The 16932-nt window shown below is 36.1% G+C and overlaps 3 protein-coding genes across 3 annotated transcripts; 1 reads left to right on the top strand and 2 right to left on the bottom strand.

Moving 5' to 3' along the window:
* Positions 1-1628: 1628 nt before the first annotated feature.
* Positions 1629-3958, bottom strand: LOC141714440 (uncharacterized). Its single transcript, XM_074517959.1, has 4 exons — positions 3505-3958; positions 2651-3273; positions 2246-2581; positions 1629-2165 (listed from the first exon to the last, which is right to left on the bottom strand). Exons 1-4 carry the CDS (start codon positions 3956-3958, stop codon positions 1629-1631), a joined length of 1950 nt encoding a protein of 649 aa, XP_074374060.1.
* Positions 3959-5772: 1814 nt separating this feature from the next.
* Positions 5773-10755, top strand: LOC141712609 (uncharacterized). Its single transcript, XM_074515609.1, has 5 exons — positions 5773-6061; positions 6723-6841; positions 8668-8725; positions 8866-8943; positions 10387-10755. The coding sequence occupies exons 1-5, from the start codon at positions 5869-5871 to the stop codon at positions 10578-10580; spliced, it is 642 nt and encodes a 213-aa protein (XP_074371710.1). The 5' UTR covers positions 5773-5868; the 3' UTR covers positions 10581-10755.
* Positions 10756-14464: 3709 nt separating this feature from the next.
* On the bottom strand, positions 14465-15924 carry LOC141714439 (uncharacterized). The gene is made up of 3 exons (XM_074517958.1): positions 15872-15924; positions 15464-15626; positions 14465-15265 (listed from the first exon to the last, which is right to left on the bottom strand). Exons 1-3 carry the CDS (start codon positions 15922-15924, stop codon positions 14465-14467), a joined length of 1017 nt encoding a protein of 338 aa, XP_074374059.1.
* Between the last annotated feature and the right edge of the window lie 1008 nt (positions 15925-16932).

Here is a 16932-nt window from a genome sequence, read left to right as displayed (position 1 = left end):
AATGCAACTAAATGATCGACAATACAAAAGATCTCAAATATAATAGTATATGCCAGGTCAGATATTACCTTCAGAACATGCAACAAGTTTAGACACATCAAGCTCACACCACAATATCACCACATAGCTAACACAAGTGCATATGTGTGTGCGTGTGCTCCTAGCTTAACAACATACTCTCTACTGAACCAAGAACAAAGATATACAAGTTTCAACATGACAAGTCATGCGAGTTAATAGCTCCCAAGTTAAGAACTAGAATAGATCTTAAACACTTCGTTACTTAGTACTAGCCATCGTTCAAGTTTAGCAAGGGATTTCCATGTCTTTCTTTATTTCTACAACACTACAGCTATATGTACATATGAATTTTATTACTGCTCGGTCTAAGGTTGGGTGGCTTCTCAGTGTAAGTAAGTTAGGACCGCCATAAGACTTCACAAGCTCGGTCTAAGGTTGGGTGGCTCCTCAGTGTAAGTGAGTTACGACCTCCATCAGACTTTGCCAATCATATTATACATGCATATATACTAAATAGTTTATTAATTGTGCAATGGTCGAGATCCCTAAAGATTTATGCACCAATACCCATGTATCGAGTGTTGGGTCAGCAATCCCAAACCATAAAAGGCTTCGGGTTACTAGGCACAAAGTCCCCCCAGACTTAATTACTCGAGTATTAATGAGCTCAACCTAGTCAATCATACCATAATTTTTTTTTGCGTGTTACTTATTACTACTATCCTACATCTATATTTTTTTTCTTAATTTTTTAATTAAAGACATTTACACCCCACTGCTTCGCCCAAACTTAAGCGTTTACGTACTAAGCTCAAAAGGGAATAGTCAAAATTTTAATCATCAACAAGCGGTTACCCCTCAAGAAACAAGAATATCTAAGTATTAGTTCAAGAGCATTATAAAGTTGTGTCAAGAAATAAATTTTGCACTTATGACACTACGCATGTAACATAATTAAAACGTGATCTTAGCAAAAATTAGTTAAAAACAAGCGACGCATATTATCATCATCGGTCACTGACTTGGACTACTATGAATATGAGATCAATATATGATATGCAATGGAATGCAACTACATGGTACAATGCAATTTTTTTATGTTTTCATTTTGTTTTTTTTTATATATATTTTTTACTACTAATACACCACCATATAACTAACACACATAACATACCCCCCAACTTAGCATGTTACTTTTCCCCAAGGAACAACAATCACTAATCATTAACATTTATATAATATACTATATAGTGAACTAATAAGACAAAAGGAGAAGAAGCAAAGCTCCCCTAAATACTTGCTCCATAGATACCCTTGAAATTTAAATCAAGCCCTTGCATATGTACTTCAAGATCTTGAAGTTTTCCGCAACTCCACATATTTTGTACTTATCGAAATTGTTCTCCTTCTCCTGCATAGTTCATGCACACATAAGTCTTATACACATAGTTAAAGCTAACATAATACTAATAATGATGACATTTCTTGGGTTGCCTCCCAAGCAGCGCTTATTTAACGTCATTAGCTAGACGCCTTTTATTCTTTTAATTTTTATGGTTGAAATTTTAAGACCACCTCATATGGCCCAAGTATAACGTCCACTTCATTCACACCTTGAAATTCACATGCAAAAAAGAATTCTCGTCAATTTCAGCTTTTACCTCAAAGGCATGATCATTGATTTCTTTCACAACATTTACCACATAACACTCGATTTTTACTGATAACTCTCTCATAGATTGATCAAGATCAAAGTCAACTGTTTCTTCCCCCACGTTCAATGTAAGCTTACCGGATTTCACATCAATGTTGGTTCCTGCAGTCGCCAAGAATGGTCTTCCCAAAATAATTGGAATATCAACATCCTCATTCATCTCCAACACAACAAAATCACACAGAATAACAAATTTATCCACCTTTACCAAAATATCTTCAAGTACACCTAGTAGATACTTTATTGATCTATCCGCAAGTTGAAGGGAAATCCTTGTCTTCTTTAAATCTCCTAAGCCAAGTCTTTTATACATAGAGTGCAGCATTAAACTTACACTAGATCCAAGATCACACAAGGCCTTTCTTATTCCCAATTCACCAATGTTGCATGGCAAAGAAAAACTTCCAGGATTATTGAGTTTAGGAGGAATCTTACATTAAATAACAGCACTGCACTCTTCGGTAAGAGTGATTGTTTCTACCTCCTTCAACTTCTTCCTGTATATAACACCTCCTTCATAAATTTCACGTAGAGGGGAATTTGAGCCAATGCATCAGCAAACGGAATGCTAATATGAATCTCACGAAACATCTTCAAAAACTTTTCAAACTGCTTCTCTAACTTGCTATTTTTCAACCTATATGGAAAAGGAATTAGAGGGATGTATGGTTTCATAGGAGCATGATGTGTGAGCCTCTCCTTGTTGGGTTTGTTGTCAACGCTGTTAGAAATCTCCATATTAACTTGACGTGTTTTTCTTTTCTTAGGAGGAAGATTCTCATCTTTAAGTGCCGGAGCCACAATTTTCGGTAGTTCTCTTCCATTCCTCAAAATGATAGCCTTGCACTGCTCTTTGATATTCACATCGGGTTGACTAGAAAGTGCTCATTGTTCATGCATACCAATTTTATTTACAATTTGGCCAATTTGCGATTCCAACATCGTTTGAGACGATGCCATATGATCAAGCCTTGACTCGGCCTTTTCAAATTTGGTATCTATATTGGTGAAGGCCCCAGTAGTTCCTTGTATCATCTTGTTCAGTGTAACTTCCCAATCAGTTGGTTCCTTCTTTTCTTTAGGTGGAAGTTGATATTGTTGTTGCTGCTGAAAACCCGGAGGTGGGTTCTGTCTTGGTGCAATATATGTTGGATTTTGAGCATGGTTATTGTTGTAAGAGAGATTATTATTTGGCCTCTGATTTGGATTGTAATAAGAATTATTTTGCACTGGCCACGATTGCCTCCCTTGAATAAAAGATGCTTCATCGGAGAATTGAGGAGCATATGAATACTGATCAACGCCATAATCATTGTACCCTCTCATTGGAGCCGAGATAGAATTAACATTAGCCCTTTGTCCACATACCTCTTGAGTCAGAGCATCCAATTTAAGAGTGAGCAAGTTCATCATCTCAGTATCTTGTGCTGACTTTACCGAGTTTGCACCACTAGGTGCCCATTCATAGTTATTTGCTGCCAACTCCTCGAGAAGTGCTTTTGCCTTGGTGACTGGTGATTTTTTAAAGTCTCCTCCAGCTGCCACATCCAAACTCAAACGAAATTATTTATTCAAGGACCCATAAAAAGTACTCAGAAGGATCCATTCTAAATATCCATGATGTGGACATTTTCTTAACAATGACTTGTATCTCTCTCATGCCTGATATAAGCCTTCACCTGGTTTAGTCTTGAAACTTATAATGATTGCCCTCATCTGTTGAGTCTTGTCTGAAGGACATTATTTTGACAAAAACTCGGTCGATAGACTTTCCCAAGTAGCAACTATAGTATCTGAAAGTTGTTGAAACCATTCCAAAGCTCTTCCCTTTATAGAGTAAGGGAACATGTGAAGACGAATTTGATCTGTAGTCACTCCAGTGATTTTGAATGAACCACACATCTGCACAAAGCGCTCTAGATGATGGTGTGGATCCTCTCGCTCAATATCTCCTTTAAAAGCAGAGTTACTCACCATTTGTATCAAGCTCAGATTAATAGTAAATTGAGCAGCATTAATCGTTGGAGTCTTATAAATGCAGTTTGCAAGATTAGGAGTCTCATGATCCCGAATTGAAGGTTCATCCTGATTGTCAATAACAAGTGCACGTTCACCCATCTTGTCTCTTTCTTTTCTTTGCTTTGCCTCTCTCCTTAAAACTCGAAAAGTGCGTTCGATTTCTAGATCGAACTCCAAATTTCCCGCACTTATAGAACGTCGCATATAAGAGTTATAGCACCTGAAAAGGGAAAACCAATAAGATAGATCTTGGAAACAAATCTGATAAAATCTAAACAATAAGAAATATTAACCTAAATTTAATATTGCTTCCTTCCCCGGCAGCGGCGCCAATTTGTTGTTGTGAATTTTTGTAAAGTTCGTTCTCAGGGAAGGACTAAATCAATATTAATTCAAGTATACGATCTCTTAATGTCTAGACGTGTGTAGAAATATTTGGTGTGTTTGTTACTAACTAAATTAAACTATCAAGTAATTAAATCAAAGATTTATAAATAAGGAAAAACAATCCGAGAACTAGGGTTCTTCAATTGGTTCAATGATTGTTGATGTATTGCGATCTCTACTTCTCTTACTTTGCTAAAAACAATTCTTCTAAAGTTTATATTGTTCTCTCCCAAGACACAAAATAATGCATACAACTATATCCCCAAAGTCATTCTCATGATCAATTGAAATACAATCATAAACTATTAAGACCCAAGAATTATAAGTTTCATAGGTCACATATTAATCTCCCAATCAATAATTAAACTATGTCCATCATATCATGAACAAGAATTATGACTCATCTCCCAATTCATCACAACTCCTATAGATACAATTAAAGGTTCATGACTCCCTTAATTGGGTTATGCCCTCAATGATAGATTACCAAAATAGAGAATTTGCATTACAATCAAACAAACATATATTACCAACGAATACTACCTAATTCTCAAATTAGAGAATTAGCTACTCATAATTAAGGAAGAAAACAAAAATATATTAATATCCAAAATCATGATTACAAGAGTATTGAGTTAAGAAAAATACAACTTGATGAAATCTCTCAAACTTGGAGTGAATCCCTTCAATCCTTACTCAAGTTCTCTCCTCTCTCAAATAACTATCTCCTCTCTATAAAACTCAAACTAATTATTTTTATACTCAGATGGTACCGTTTTTCCTTCATACAAGGTAACTAAAAGAGATTTTAAAATAAAGTAGAAATCTATTTGAATTACAATTTTCGTCAGGCTCAGGCCCTAAACCTCAGCATCATTAGGTCCTGAATGATGTCCTCAGGGCCTCTTGAGAAGAGCTCAGAACTCCTTATTCTTCAAATCTACTTCTCTCAGGCCCTAAACTCACAAGCTCAGGCCCTGAGGTAAGTGCATTTTCTCCACTGACCTTTAGGCCCCAAGCCTCCAAGTTCAGGTCCTGTACTCCCTTAATTTCTTTTTTTATTATGTACTCTTCTCTTTTGCACCTTCTTCTGCCATAATTCCTTATAAACATAGAAAATTAAGTCTTAGCATCCATCAAAGTTAAATAACAACTAGTACTAATTATTTAGGACTAAAGTATCATAAAATAAGGTTAAAAGAAGCATATATGACATAAAAGAACTATAAATTAGTCATGCATCAATGACTTTTTAGTATTGTTACCAAAAAATAGATATTATTAGGGAAATGTTATTTTCATAGCAAACTTTTTATTTTCAGAACTGAAAAAGCATGAAAAGACGAAATTACCCCTCACATATTTTTTTTGCTGTTATTGTGTATGTACAGGGACAATTTTATTTTTTCATACTTTATTTGTTCTGAAAATTAAAAATCAGCTCTGAAAATAATATTTCCTTATTATTAAGGTTATTTCCCTACTTTCCTCCCATAATAGTTTTTTTATCCTATGACCCAATATTAGATAAGGTGTATACATATCCAGAAAAATCAGGATAGACAACGAGAAACTTCGAGAGGAAAAAAAATTAAAATAATAGTAAAAAACCCATCACTGCTCTCTATTTTTTTTTTAATTTCTACACACTACTTTAAAGTTTAAGCCATCACTGAAAAATTGACTTGTATATCATCTTCCTTCCAGAGGGTTTAATCAAGATTTCAATGGCATTTGCTCATTATTTACTAGCAGTTCCAGTTGAATCATCTTCTTCTTTAAAACCCCATCACCCCTTTATTTCTTCTTCAAAGATTTCACCTTTACATACAAAAACTGTTTCTTTGGGGCTTAATTTCAAGAAAGTTTGCAACTTTTCCATCTTTCCCAATCTTTTTCATCGAATTTCTGTTCTCAAAGGTGTTAATTTTCTTCTTTTTTTATTTATATTGATTTGCTTTACCATTCTTTATTTACTATGCATTTGTGCTCCCTGCTTCAATTAAGTTGTACTAAGTGGACTTTGTAAATAATTACAATGTGTGTGCTAATATTTATTTTTGTACTTTATTCAACTGAACCTTAAGTGAGCTTTATTGGTCTAGTTCTTTTATTTGAGGATGGAAAAATTATTGGGAATTGTGTTCGGACCCGTTATTCCATACTTTAGCTGCCTTTGATAATCTCGATAAGGGTCTTGTTCATTTGGGTGTGGAATCCATCTGGATTCATGTTTTCATGACAATCCCTGTCATGGATTTATGTGGACATTGAATATGTTTTGCACCAATTGTGCATTTTGTTATTGAAGATGCTTTGCAAAACTCTTGTCATGATATATTTTTATTGCCATCAGTTCCAAGAAACTTGAATGTGGTCTCTGATGGTTTTATGTTGTTGTGTAATGCACATCAATAGCTGCACCCTTCGCGAGCTAAGATATGGGAGATTATTGTTTTCTTAGGGAAATCGCCTGTAACAGATTATTATGGTCATGGTTTTGCTATGCTGCAATTTCTTAATGATGTTCTTATCGTAGTTCTTTCATAGTCCACTTACAGTATTCAGTTTAATCTCATAGCTAAGGCTACTCCGCAAGAATCTGAAGTCACTCCAGCTGTTGATTCCTTTTCTCAGTTCAAGCATTTGCTATTGCCGATTACAGATAGGAACCCATACCTCTCGGAGGGTACAAGACAGGTCAAGTTTTTCTTATCGCTCTTTTGGTTTCAATTTCTATGTTTTTGCGCAAATTGTTTGCATTACCTTTGGACTTTGATAAAGTACTAGCTTCACATAAGAGGGAATATGCCCAAGTACATTCATACTTCCTTCCATAAGTTAGGGACTGGGTTTTGGTACTTCACATGGGAGGGGGTGGCTTTTTGTCCTGTTCATGACCCTGTAGGCCCTTTATTGAACGATAGTCTAGGAAATGAACTGGAATCAGTCCAGGCCTAATGAACCAAGGGCTCAAACATTCCCAAATCCCACCAAAAGAATCATTTATAACCCAAGGGATAAATTCTATGGGAAGTTTACCTAAAGGCCGCACACCATGTGTACCTGACGCACAGCGGTGCTGATTAATTGCCTAAGCACATTAAGCTCTGGCCAGTCTCCCTTGACAGTGATATTTCTGGCACCTGATGTGATCCAAACGGACTGAAACGGGCTGGACGTGGCACTCATCCATTCTTCCAGATGTCCAGGTATCACCCTGGAAACCCTAATCCTTTGCCTATTAATAGACCAAGAAATAGAGTGCACTGTTTTCATGGCACTGACTAGTCGACTAGTCGGTTTGAGAAAATTGACTCGAGAGCTCGACTTGCAAATTGTCGATCAGTCGGTCGACTTGGTTGACTAATCAGTCGACTTATCGACTAGTCGACTGGTCGATGCACAATCCAATCAACATTTAAAATGAAATAGAATATAAAAAAAATAAAAACCTATTCAACATCAACAACAATCAACATGCTAATCTCAACTTATAGATCTTTGTGTGTGTAAGTGTGTCTATCTATCTAAAAAATTGATTAAAACTGAATATATATGTAGGATAATCTGTTTAAATATCTGCATATTCAGCGTATTATGCGTGTACATGGAAGGGGAAAAACTATATATTTGTAATTGACATATCTATTTTGTGATTGATACACAAATGAGTATGGGAATGTTAGATTTTTGTTGTGGGAAACCACGAATATAAGATATATATTACTATTCATTTTTTAATTAATCATTATTAAATTGTCGACTAGTCAATGACTAGTCTACAACTTGTCGACTAGTCGACAAGTTGGACCTCCATCGACTCGACTCGACTTATCGACGTGACAACCATGAGAGAGTGGAAGGAGATTCACTATTTTATACGCAGGCCCATGTAAAAAGACACCTTTTTCTGCTGTAAGTCTTATCTTCTACTCCAAAACCTAAACCAAAACTGTTACTCACGCTCTTCTCATGCTACTCATACGGCATTGTTTTTAGACACCCAACAAGCAGCTACATAGCCTACACTACAACTCATGATGATTTCCTTGGTCTTGGCGTATTTTATATTTTGAATGCTGTCTTTTGTGTTTATACATGTTTCGTCTTTTGGCCCTAAGTTGTATCATTTTTATCTCTTCATAAATGTGGCTGTTTTAGGTATCCATCGCCAATTGAGGAAGTGTTGTCAGGGTAATAATTTGTTAATTTTCAGGGTTCCTTATTAATATCACTGATTTTTCTTTTTTTTTGGTGTTCATCTGTGTTTGTGGATATGTGTATTTTTCCCAGCAATGGCTTTTTGGACCATTAGGTCTGGTTTAGGCTTGCAGGCTGATCTGTGTGAACTTAATTTCTAGACCCTTTCCTGTTGTGCATTCAGGACAATGAATTCGGAAGCGGGTCATCTTTGTTACAAATGTTTATGTTTCCTTTACTTCATTGCGTAAAGGCTGAATTCGATGTTTGCTTGCATCTCTATTTTCACGGAGAACTTACTTTTTATGATATTTCATCCACAGGCAACATCAACTGCTGCTGCTCTGGCAAAGAAGTATGGTGCTGAGATAACAGTTGTAGGTAAGCTTGCTACTCTTCATCTGTTCTTTACTGTGATATGCATGGATCACAGCTTTAAAATCTATAACAGCTGCTCCTGTGATAGACTTGGGTGAAAGTCTTAAATCTATGAAGACTTTATATATTTATATTTCCTGCAGTAATTGATGGAAATCAGAAAGAATCATTGCCAGAGCATGAGACCCAGTTATCCAGCATCCGCTGGCATCTATCTGAAGGTTGGTTAAAATATTGTCCGTATTGGTTGAAAATTGCTTTTTCTTATTGCACTATCTTCTTGTATAGAAGGTCCCTGGCTTGTGATCTAGCACTCTATTCAAATCTGAAGACATGTTTCCTTATGAAGAATATGGTTTTATGGATTATGAATTTGTAGATACTATTGTTGTGTGAATTTGTGATGGAAGGAAATGAAATTACAATTTTATGGGTAATTGTTTGTGATTATCAATTTAAACTAGAGCTCGAACGCACCAATTTTAGAGGGAATGCTCCATTGCCTTCTTTGCAAACTGCATCATAGAGATTAGAGAATTTGCACTCCCTCATTTTTGTCCACTCTTCTATCTCGCATGTTTTCTGTCTCCTTGATTTACAACTTTTCACTCCATTCCTTCCCCATTTTCTTTAAGTAAACACAACATATCTAGGTGCTTTTGGGTCCACCTACTATGTACCCACTTGCTCTTTTGCCTGTTAGCAGACACTATAACTCTTTGAATCGGTTTGTTCCAGAAATAATATTTGAGCTCTAAAACATGTAAGATACTTAATATGTTACTATCTCATAACTCGTTCATGTGGGCGAGAATAAATTAATGCACGGGTTACTTTTAAATTTATTATAAAGTATTTTAGTAACAATAATTTTCCTAATTAATTAAACCATATAAAATAGGTTTTTAGATTGAACCAGTCCTGGAATGTGTTTAGATTACAATAGTTATTTGTGTTTCAACTAGAATAGGTTTATAAAATAGTTTGGCTCGTTAAAATCTATATTAGTATACTAAAGTGTTATTATTAGTTTTTCTAGGTTCAAGTACCAAAACCCAAGGACCAAGTCTGAGTACCGACTGACTAAAATGTTTCAGCTTTAAAAATGTATAGTATAGATGTATCATTTGAACTTTTAAATTTTAAAAGAATTAAATATAATATTTATATGGTTAAGATTAAATGTAATAATGAGTTACAATTTTAATTGAATTATGTTTTGAACGTAAAAGGAGGAGTTTTTAGCAGTAATGAACTGAGGTGTGCAAGTAGATGGTACTTGGTATGATTAATGCTATATGAGATTAGATTGTAAATAGGATTTAAGTAATGTAAATATGTAATATGTACTTTGGATATTATATTATGTTAAAGTATTAAAGTATATATTATAGAATTCCGGGTTAGCCAAAATTTAAAGTCCAGCTGCAACACAAAAAAACCCAGGTTCATTTATACCCGTGCAAGGCAGATACTGGGAAAGGTAAAGACATATGTTGTAATTTTTAAAATATATGTTGTAGATACTAGATACAGAACTCTTTGTTAAGTTGTAAATTGATATTTGTATTTGTTGGGAAGTTGTGCTTACTGCCATACCGTAAGTCTCTAACATTTGAGTGTGCCAGTGCTGATTGTTTTAATTTGTATCGGGAGTACATCAGGTGGGTTCACTGAATACAAGCTGTTAGAGCGACTTGGGGATGGGAGTAAGCCAACGGCTATCATTGGTGAGATTGCCGATGAACTGAGTTTAGATATGGTGATTATGAGCATGGAAGCCATCCACTCCAAGCATGTGGATGCAAATCTTCTAGCTGAGTTCATTCCTTGTCCGGTTTTGCTCCTCCCCTTATAGAATTCTATAATTTCTGAATGTGGTGTTGTCTACTGTTTCTGTTCACTGTGATGTTCTTCAGATCGTCCATTTGGTTTAGTAGCCTACAGTTGGATGCGACTTACTTTTGAGATGGTTCTCTGGTAGAGTAATGTTTAAGTGGAAGATATCTGCCTACTTATGTTGTCTTCGTATCTTTTTATGTTGTCTTCTTATCTTTTCGGTTATAAGTTTTATAACTAAGTATTTGGGAGCTAACTTTACTTATAAAAATGTGACAAAAGGGTGGCTGGCTGCAAAATGTTAAAGGTATGCTGGTGGACTAAGCTGTCATTTGGTGAATAAGGGTGAATGGTGATTCTATATGTTGTGGCATACAGATTAAAAGTTTTATTATTAAGTAAAGGACAGGGTGCCAAGTTAACCTATAAATTTTACTTGCAAATATGAGATTGACTAGAGGCTTACAAAGTTATGCTGGTGGATTAAGATTTTAAAACTTTAATCCTATGTGCTGGGCCACACCGATTAATATGTAGTTCTTCAAAACAGTTTTAATGTTTTCTTAATCCATAAATTTAGGTAGACTGTAGATGCGATGTAGACAAGCTGCACATTTGGTGCACAATTTTGTATTCAAGTGCGCATTTGGTGAATGGATCTACCGCTGTGCACTGTATTAGATTGCTATATATGGTACTACATGCTAATTAGCCCAAACTTTTCCTAGATCTCTTAAATTTATTTGCCACAGATGAATAGGGAAGTTGAAAAAACCTCATTTTCAGAAGCTTCTTCAGATGAAAAAAATGTTGCGTTCGGTCTAATAATTCTTGTGTACATTGTCAGTAGATGCTATTGAAGTCTAATTAACTTGTCTATAAAAAGTTGGTTCTACCAAACTCCGAGCTATTTTTCTTCACTAATATTTTCTCCAAAACTATTTCCAAATATGAGCAGACACTGGTTTAATATTTTCATTGAGAATATTAACAGTAACTACTAATTTGGCTATATATCAGACGATTTTATATTGACAAACATTTGGGAAGTGGGTGAGGCAATCTCAGGAAAATTATACTCTCTTTATCTTTAAATTATGTTGATTGTTGAGTAATGTTAGAGATATAAAAGAAATTATAAAAAAAAGTTTTGTAAAATGATGTGGTAGAGGTGATGTAGCACTATAAGGGGGCGTTTGGTTTATGTCGGGGAAACGGAATGGAATTGAGAAAGCAAAAGGAGGAGAGGAGAAAGGAATGAAATGATCAGAATTGTTTTACGTGTTTGGTTTAAATTTGGAAACGAAATGAAAATTTATACAATTATATTAATTTTTAATTTTTTAATATTAAGCAATTTCAATATAAATCACTGGTTTCGCTTGGTGGGCCGGGAATGCCCGGCTTATCAATTTATCTGGTAAACTACTTGGAGCTCATGTATTTTAATATAGTCAAATATATTTATATTGTAACAGTATAATATATAGTAACAGTATTATAAAAAAACATATTTAATTATTTAATAACGCCATTTATTTTTTCATAAATTAATATATAAATTTATATCAAAATTATTTTTAATTTATAAATACTAAATTATAAATCATTTTTTATTTTTAAAATTAATTTAGCATACTGATCTATTTTTTAAGTCCAACATTTAAATTATAATTGAAAGAAGAAAACAAAATTGGGAAAGGGAGTTCAAAATTTAGCGCTGTCATTTTGTAATTATTTTGAAAATAATTTTGTATCCCTGACATTTTTCAATTATCTTTGGTATGCTAGTTACACAACAGTATATTATTCAATGTTGTAAAATTTGAAAAATCGGTTTGATTCATTTTTTTTCTTGAAAAAATAAGTACTCAACTAACAAACCGGATATTATATTTATATTAATTTGTATCTCTCATGTATAATTTTTTTTAAATAAAATATATAAGTCTGCAATATTGACCAGGGAAATGATGTCAGAACCTTTACTAATTTTGAAAAAAGCTGTCGGAGACATTATCGAGGATACGACCTGTTTCATATTTGTAAAGTCATCTTGGCGTACATTAAGGTAAAAAGAGGCCAAGAAGAAAATACTAGACTATCTATACACACTATTGCCTGGAGTAGAAATACTGAAATAGTCATCATGTCACAGACTCATAGTATATGTTATCCTACAAATTACTACTGCTACAATAGATACATATAATACTGTAATAGCAAGATGGCAGTAAGAATATTAGAACCAGTACTAGTAGTTACTTGTAATTTGACTACGGGCTCCGTCCCTTTTTTGATATATTTGAATGTAAAACTCCGTCTTTTTTTAATATATTTGAATGGAAAAATCATTTATTTGGTATATCTTTTCAAAAAATTCCTGTACTTATGGGAATGTACTTGTTGGAATCAACCATTGACCCCAATAATAAGTGACGTTCTGGGTCATTTTATTAAAAAGAAAATAAAAATTCTCTTTTTCCCGGAATGAACTTTTGTTAGTGTGTTTTTGAAGGGAAAAAAATTAGGTGAAGGGCTGTTTTTGGACTCCTGTATTAAATAAATAGGAAATATTTGTAGTTAATTTTTTTTTTGTGTGTTGTAATGTAAACCTATTTTATATTTGTATTTTTTAACTTAAATAAAAAACCGTATAAATAAGACTTTTCTAGCTCCAAAAAGGGTGTCGTGCAATGTGAGTGCAAAATTTTTAGGTGAGGGCATGTTTTGGCACGTGCGTATGTAAATAACCGTAGATTTTTTGGGTTTCAAATTTTGTTGTTGTGTTGTAATGTAAACCTATATTTTGGGAAAAATTTAATTTTGAATTAAAATTTTATATGACCAACACTTTTGTAGCTTGGAAGATGGTGTCTTGAGCGGCGAGTACGTAATTGTCACGGGGGGGCAAATTTGTGCACGGGCATATTTAAATAACCGAAAATTTGTTTAGGTCCATTTTTCTATTGTTTGGTAGGTATGTAAAAAATTTTTGAGTTTGTATGATTAAATATAAAATTTTATTTATTCGAGAAAGGGTGTCATAACGTTAAATGTAATGGAAACCAAAATATTATGATAGAACAAGTAAATAATGAAATGGAAAATAAGGAAACGGAACCATATTAAAAGTAGACTACTTGTAATAGCAGTAGTAGATATGTTTGACAACAAGATCACGTGTTTCAGTGTGGGCGCCCTGGGCATTTCTTACTACGCTTGGTGTGACCTTCTTGGTTACATTTACTAGATTTCTTTCCAGACCGCGGACCATCAATCTCCGTTCGGATCCGCACCGATTGTTCCTTATCCCTGCACTTTTTCTTTAGCTTTTTCAAGGACTCTTCCGGCACTAACTTTCCATACCCCTGCCAAGGTACGGGTAAGTCGTAGTTCCGGTATTGAGTTGGTTCCAACGGATAAATTATTGGCATGTACAAGTCCTGCATTGTTTGGTTCTTATGGAAATTTTTGATTAAATGCTCCCAACTTAATCCATGTGTTATACAACCTGCCATTGCATGGGAGCACAGCATGTGATGGGTTGCCCATTTTCCACAAGTGCACGTACGGTCATTGAGGTTGATAACCTGGGTTTTACCTCCCTTTACCGTTCCCTTAGCAGTTGTGTACTGATGTGTTAGTATTTTTCATAATCCCGCGGAGACGATGGAAAGTAATAAACGTATGTCTTGTTGCCTTCCTCCGAATTTTTGCTAACATAGCGGCGGAACGTGCACATAACTGTTGCCCCTCTTGTAGACCGTCATCCACTTTGTTTCGATGTTTGTCTACAATTTTGACCGCCTTGTAGAAGAGGTACTCCATCATTGTTCTTACTGGAAGAAAACGAGCCCTCCCTATGTTGCCGTTGAAGCCCTCAAGCATGTTTGTGGTTGTTTAACCGTAGCGAACACCACTATCGTGGGAAAGTGTCCACCTCTCCACAGGTATTGTAGCAAGATATTGTAGGGCGGTGGGGGAAATTTCACCAATCCTTGACATATATGCGTCGTGCTTTGAGACTTGTGTGGTTCTTCCAGCTTTCCACATTAATTTTTTTAGTTCACCATCTGGGTGATGACTGCAAAAGTTACTCCTTACATGGAGGAGACATAAACTATGGATGTCGAGTGGCTCAACAAAACCGTTCTGAGGGTCTCGTAGGGCGGAGATAATGCTGGATGCACGGTCAGAAATGATGCAGACGCCGGTCCGTTGCCGACAGACATATCTTCGAAGACGCTGCAAAAACCAAGGCCAGTTCTCGTACGTCTCCTCGTCAACCAAGCCATAACAGAGAGGGTATGGGTGGTTGTTCGAATCAACACCCAAAGCAATAAGCAGCTTGCCCCTATATCTTTCTTTCAAGAATGTCCCATCTATTGAAATCACAGGGCGTGCATGTTGCCACCCGTCCATCATTGCCTTTAAAGACCAAAAAATCCGCTTGCAGACGGACGTGCCCCGCTCCTTAGCATGAGGGACAACATTGATCTCAGCAATGGTTCCAGGATTTGTCTTCATAATGGCTGCCAGGAACATGGGTAAAGCTTGGTAAGTTGTAGCCCAACTGCCATACACTTCCTCAATTGTTATTTGCTTCCCTCTCCACGCTTTCTTGTACCCAACTATGTGGTTGTGCTCGTTATTGATCAGCGGGATAATGGTTTTAATGGGAATTTCTAGTGTATCTATTACCTGTTTCACATAAAATAGTAAATGTCAAACGAAATTCGGCTTTAATAAGTGGCATTTGCTAAAGATTTACTTACAAGTGGTATGCTACATTCTGACTACAATGTTCATAGATCCAAACCTGCACGCATATAATATTAAGTATGACACATGGTTCATGTATATAATAGTATGCATGAAGGTTGTAGTGTGGATATGTACCTGTAATAAAGTCATGGAACCACAAAGCTCCGTCTTATATCCAATACCGGCGGAGCATAAGCGTCGGTAAAGATAAGCCAGACATGCACTGCCCCAGCTGTAAGTACTGATGTGTTTCACGTACCGAACAAATGGGAGGAGGTTCAAAGGCATGCGGTAACCACTGTAGTCAGAATGTAGCATACCACTTGTAAGTAAATCTTTAGCGAACGCCACTTATTAAAACCGAATTTTGTTTGACATTTACTGTTTTATGTGAAACAGGTAATAGATACACTAGAAATTCCCATTAAAACCATTATCCCGCTGATCAACAACGAGTACAACCACATAGTTGGGTACTAGAAAGCGTGGAGAGGGAAGCAAATAACAATTGAGGAAGTGTATGGCAGTTGGGCTACAACTTACCAAGCTTTACCCATGTTCCTGGCAGCCATTATGAAGACAAATCCTAGAACCATTGTTGAGATCGATGTTGTCCCTCATGCTAAGGAGCGGGGCACGTCCGTCTGCAAGCGGATTTTTTGATCTTTAAAGGCAATGATGGACGGGTGACAACATGCACGTCCTGTGATTTCAATAGATGGGACATTCTTGAAAGGAAGATATAGGGGCAAGCTGCTTATTGCTATGGGTGTTGATTCGAACAACCACCCGTTCCCTCTCTGTTATGGCTTGGTTGAGGAGGAGACGTACGAGAACTGGTCTTGGTTTTTGCAGCGTCTTCGAAGATATGTCTGTCGGCAACGAACCAGCGTCTACATCATTTCTGACCGTGCAACCAGCATTATCTCCGCCCTACGAGACCCTCAGAACGGTTTTGCTGAGCCACTCGGCATCCATAGGTTCTGTCTCCTCCATGTAAGGAGTAACTTTTGCAGTCATCACCCAGGTGGTGAACTAAAAAAATTAATGTGAAAAGCTGAAAGAACCACACAAGTCTCAAAGCACGACGCATATATGTCAAGGATTGGTGAAATTTCCCCCACCGCCCTACAATATCTTGCTACAATACATGTGGAGAGGTGGACACTTTTCCACGATAGTGGTGTTCGCTACGGTCAAACAACCACAAACATGCTTCAGGGTTTCAACGACAACATAAGGAGGGCTCGTTTTCATCCAGTAAGAATAATGATGAAGTACCTCTTCTACAAGGCAGTCACAATTGTAGACAAACATCGAAACATAGTGGATGACGGTCTACAAGAGGGGCAACAGTTATGTGCACGTTCCGCCGCTATGTTAGCAAAAATTCGGAGGAATGCAACATGACATACGGTTATTACTTTCAATCGTCTTCGCGGGATTATGAAAATACTAACACATCAGTACACAACTGCTATGAGAACAGTAAAGGGAGGTAAAACTCAGGTTGTCAACCTCAATGACCGTACGTGCACCTGTGGAAAATGGGCAACCCATCACATGTCGTGCTCCCATGCAATGGCAGGTTGTATAACACATGG

This window comes from Apium graveolens, chromosome 3, assembly GCF_009905375.1.
Source record: "Apium graveolens cultivar Ventura chromosome 3, ASM990537v1, whole genome shotgun sequence".
Taxonomy (NCBI): Eukaryota; Viridiplantae; Streptophyta; class Magnoliopsida; order Apiales; family Apiaceae; genus Apium; species Apium graveolens.
This window is presented reverse-complemented; position numbering and strand designations above follow the sequence as displayed.

Bases quoted from the DNA above. Each gene is read 5' to 3' on its own strand.
- LOC141714439 (XM_074517958.1), bottom strand. From the start codon at position 15,924: ATGGTTCTAGGATTTGTCTTCATAATGGCTGCCAGGAACATGGGTAAA. The intron at 15,627-15,871 runs GTAAGTTGTAGC...TTCTGACTACAG, and splicing joins AGGAACATGGGTAAAGCTTG to TGGTTACCGCATGCCTTTGA. The intron at 15,266-15,463 runs GTACATATCCAC...TATGTGAAACAG, and splicing joins GTTCCATGACTTTATTACAG to GTAATAGATACACTAGAAAT.
- LOC141714440 (XM_074517959.1), bottom strand. From the start codon at position 3,958: ATGCGACGTTCTATAAGTGCGGGAAATTTGGAGTTCGATCTAGAAATC. The intron at 2,582-2,650 runs GTAAATAAAATT...ATCAAAGAGCAG, and splicing joins AATCGCAAATTGGCCAAATT to TGCAAGGCTATCATTTTGAG. The intron at 2,166-2,245 runs GTGTTATATACA...ATTTAATGTAAG, and splicing joins ACGTGAAATTTATGAAGGAG to ATTCCTCCTAAACTCAATAA.
- LOC141712609 (XM_074515609.1), top strand. From the start codon at position 5,869: ATGGCATTTGCTCATTATTTACTAGCAGTTCCAGTTGAATCATCTTCT. The intron at 6,842-8,667 runs GTCAAGTTTTTC...TTTCATCCACAG, and splicing joins TCTCGGAGGGTACAAGACAG to GCAACATCAACTGCTGCTGC. The intron at 8,944-10,386 runs GTTGGTTAAAAT...GGAGTACATCAG, and splicing joins CCGCTGGCATCTATCTGAAG to GTGGGTTCACTGAATACAAG.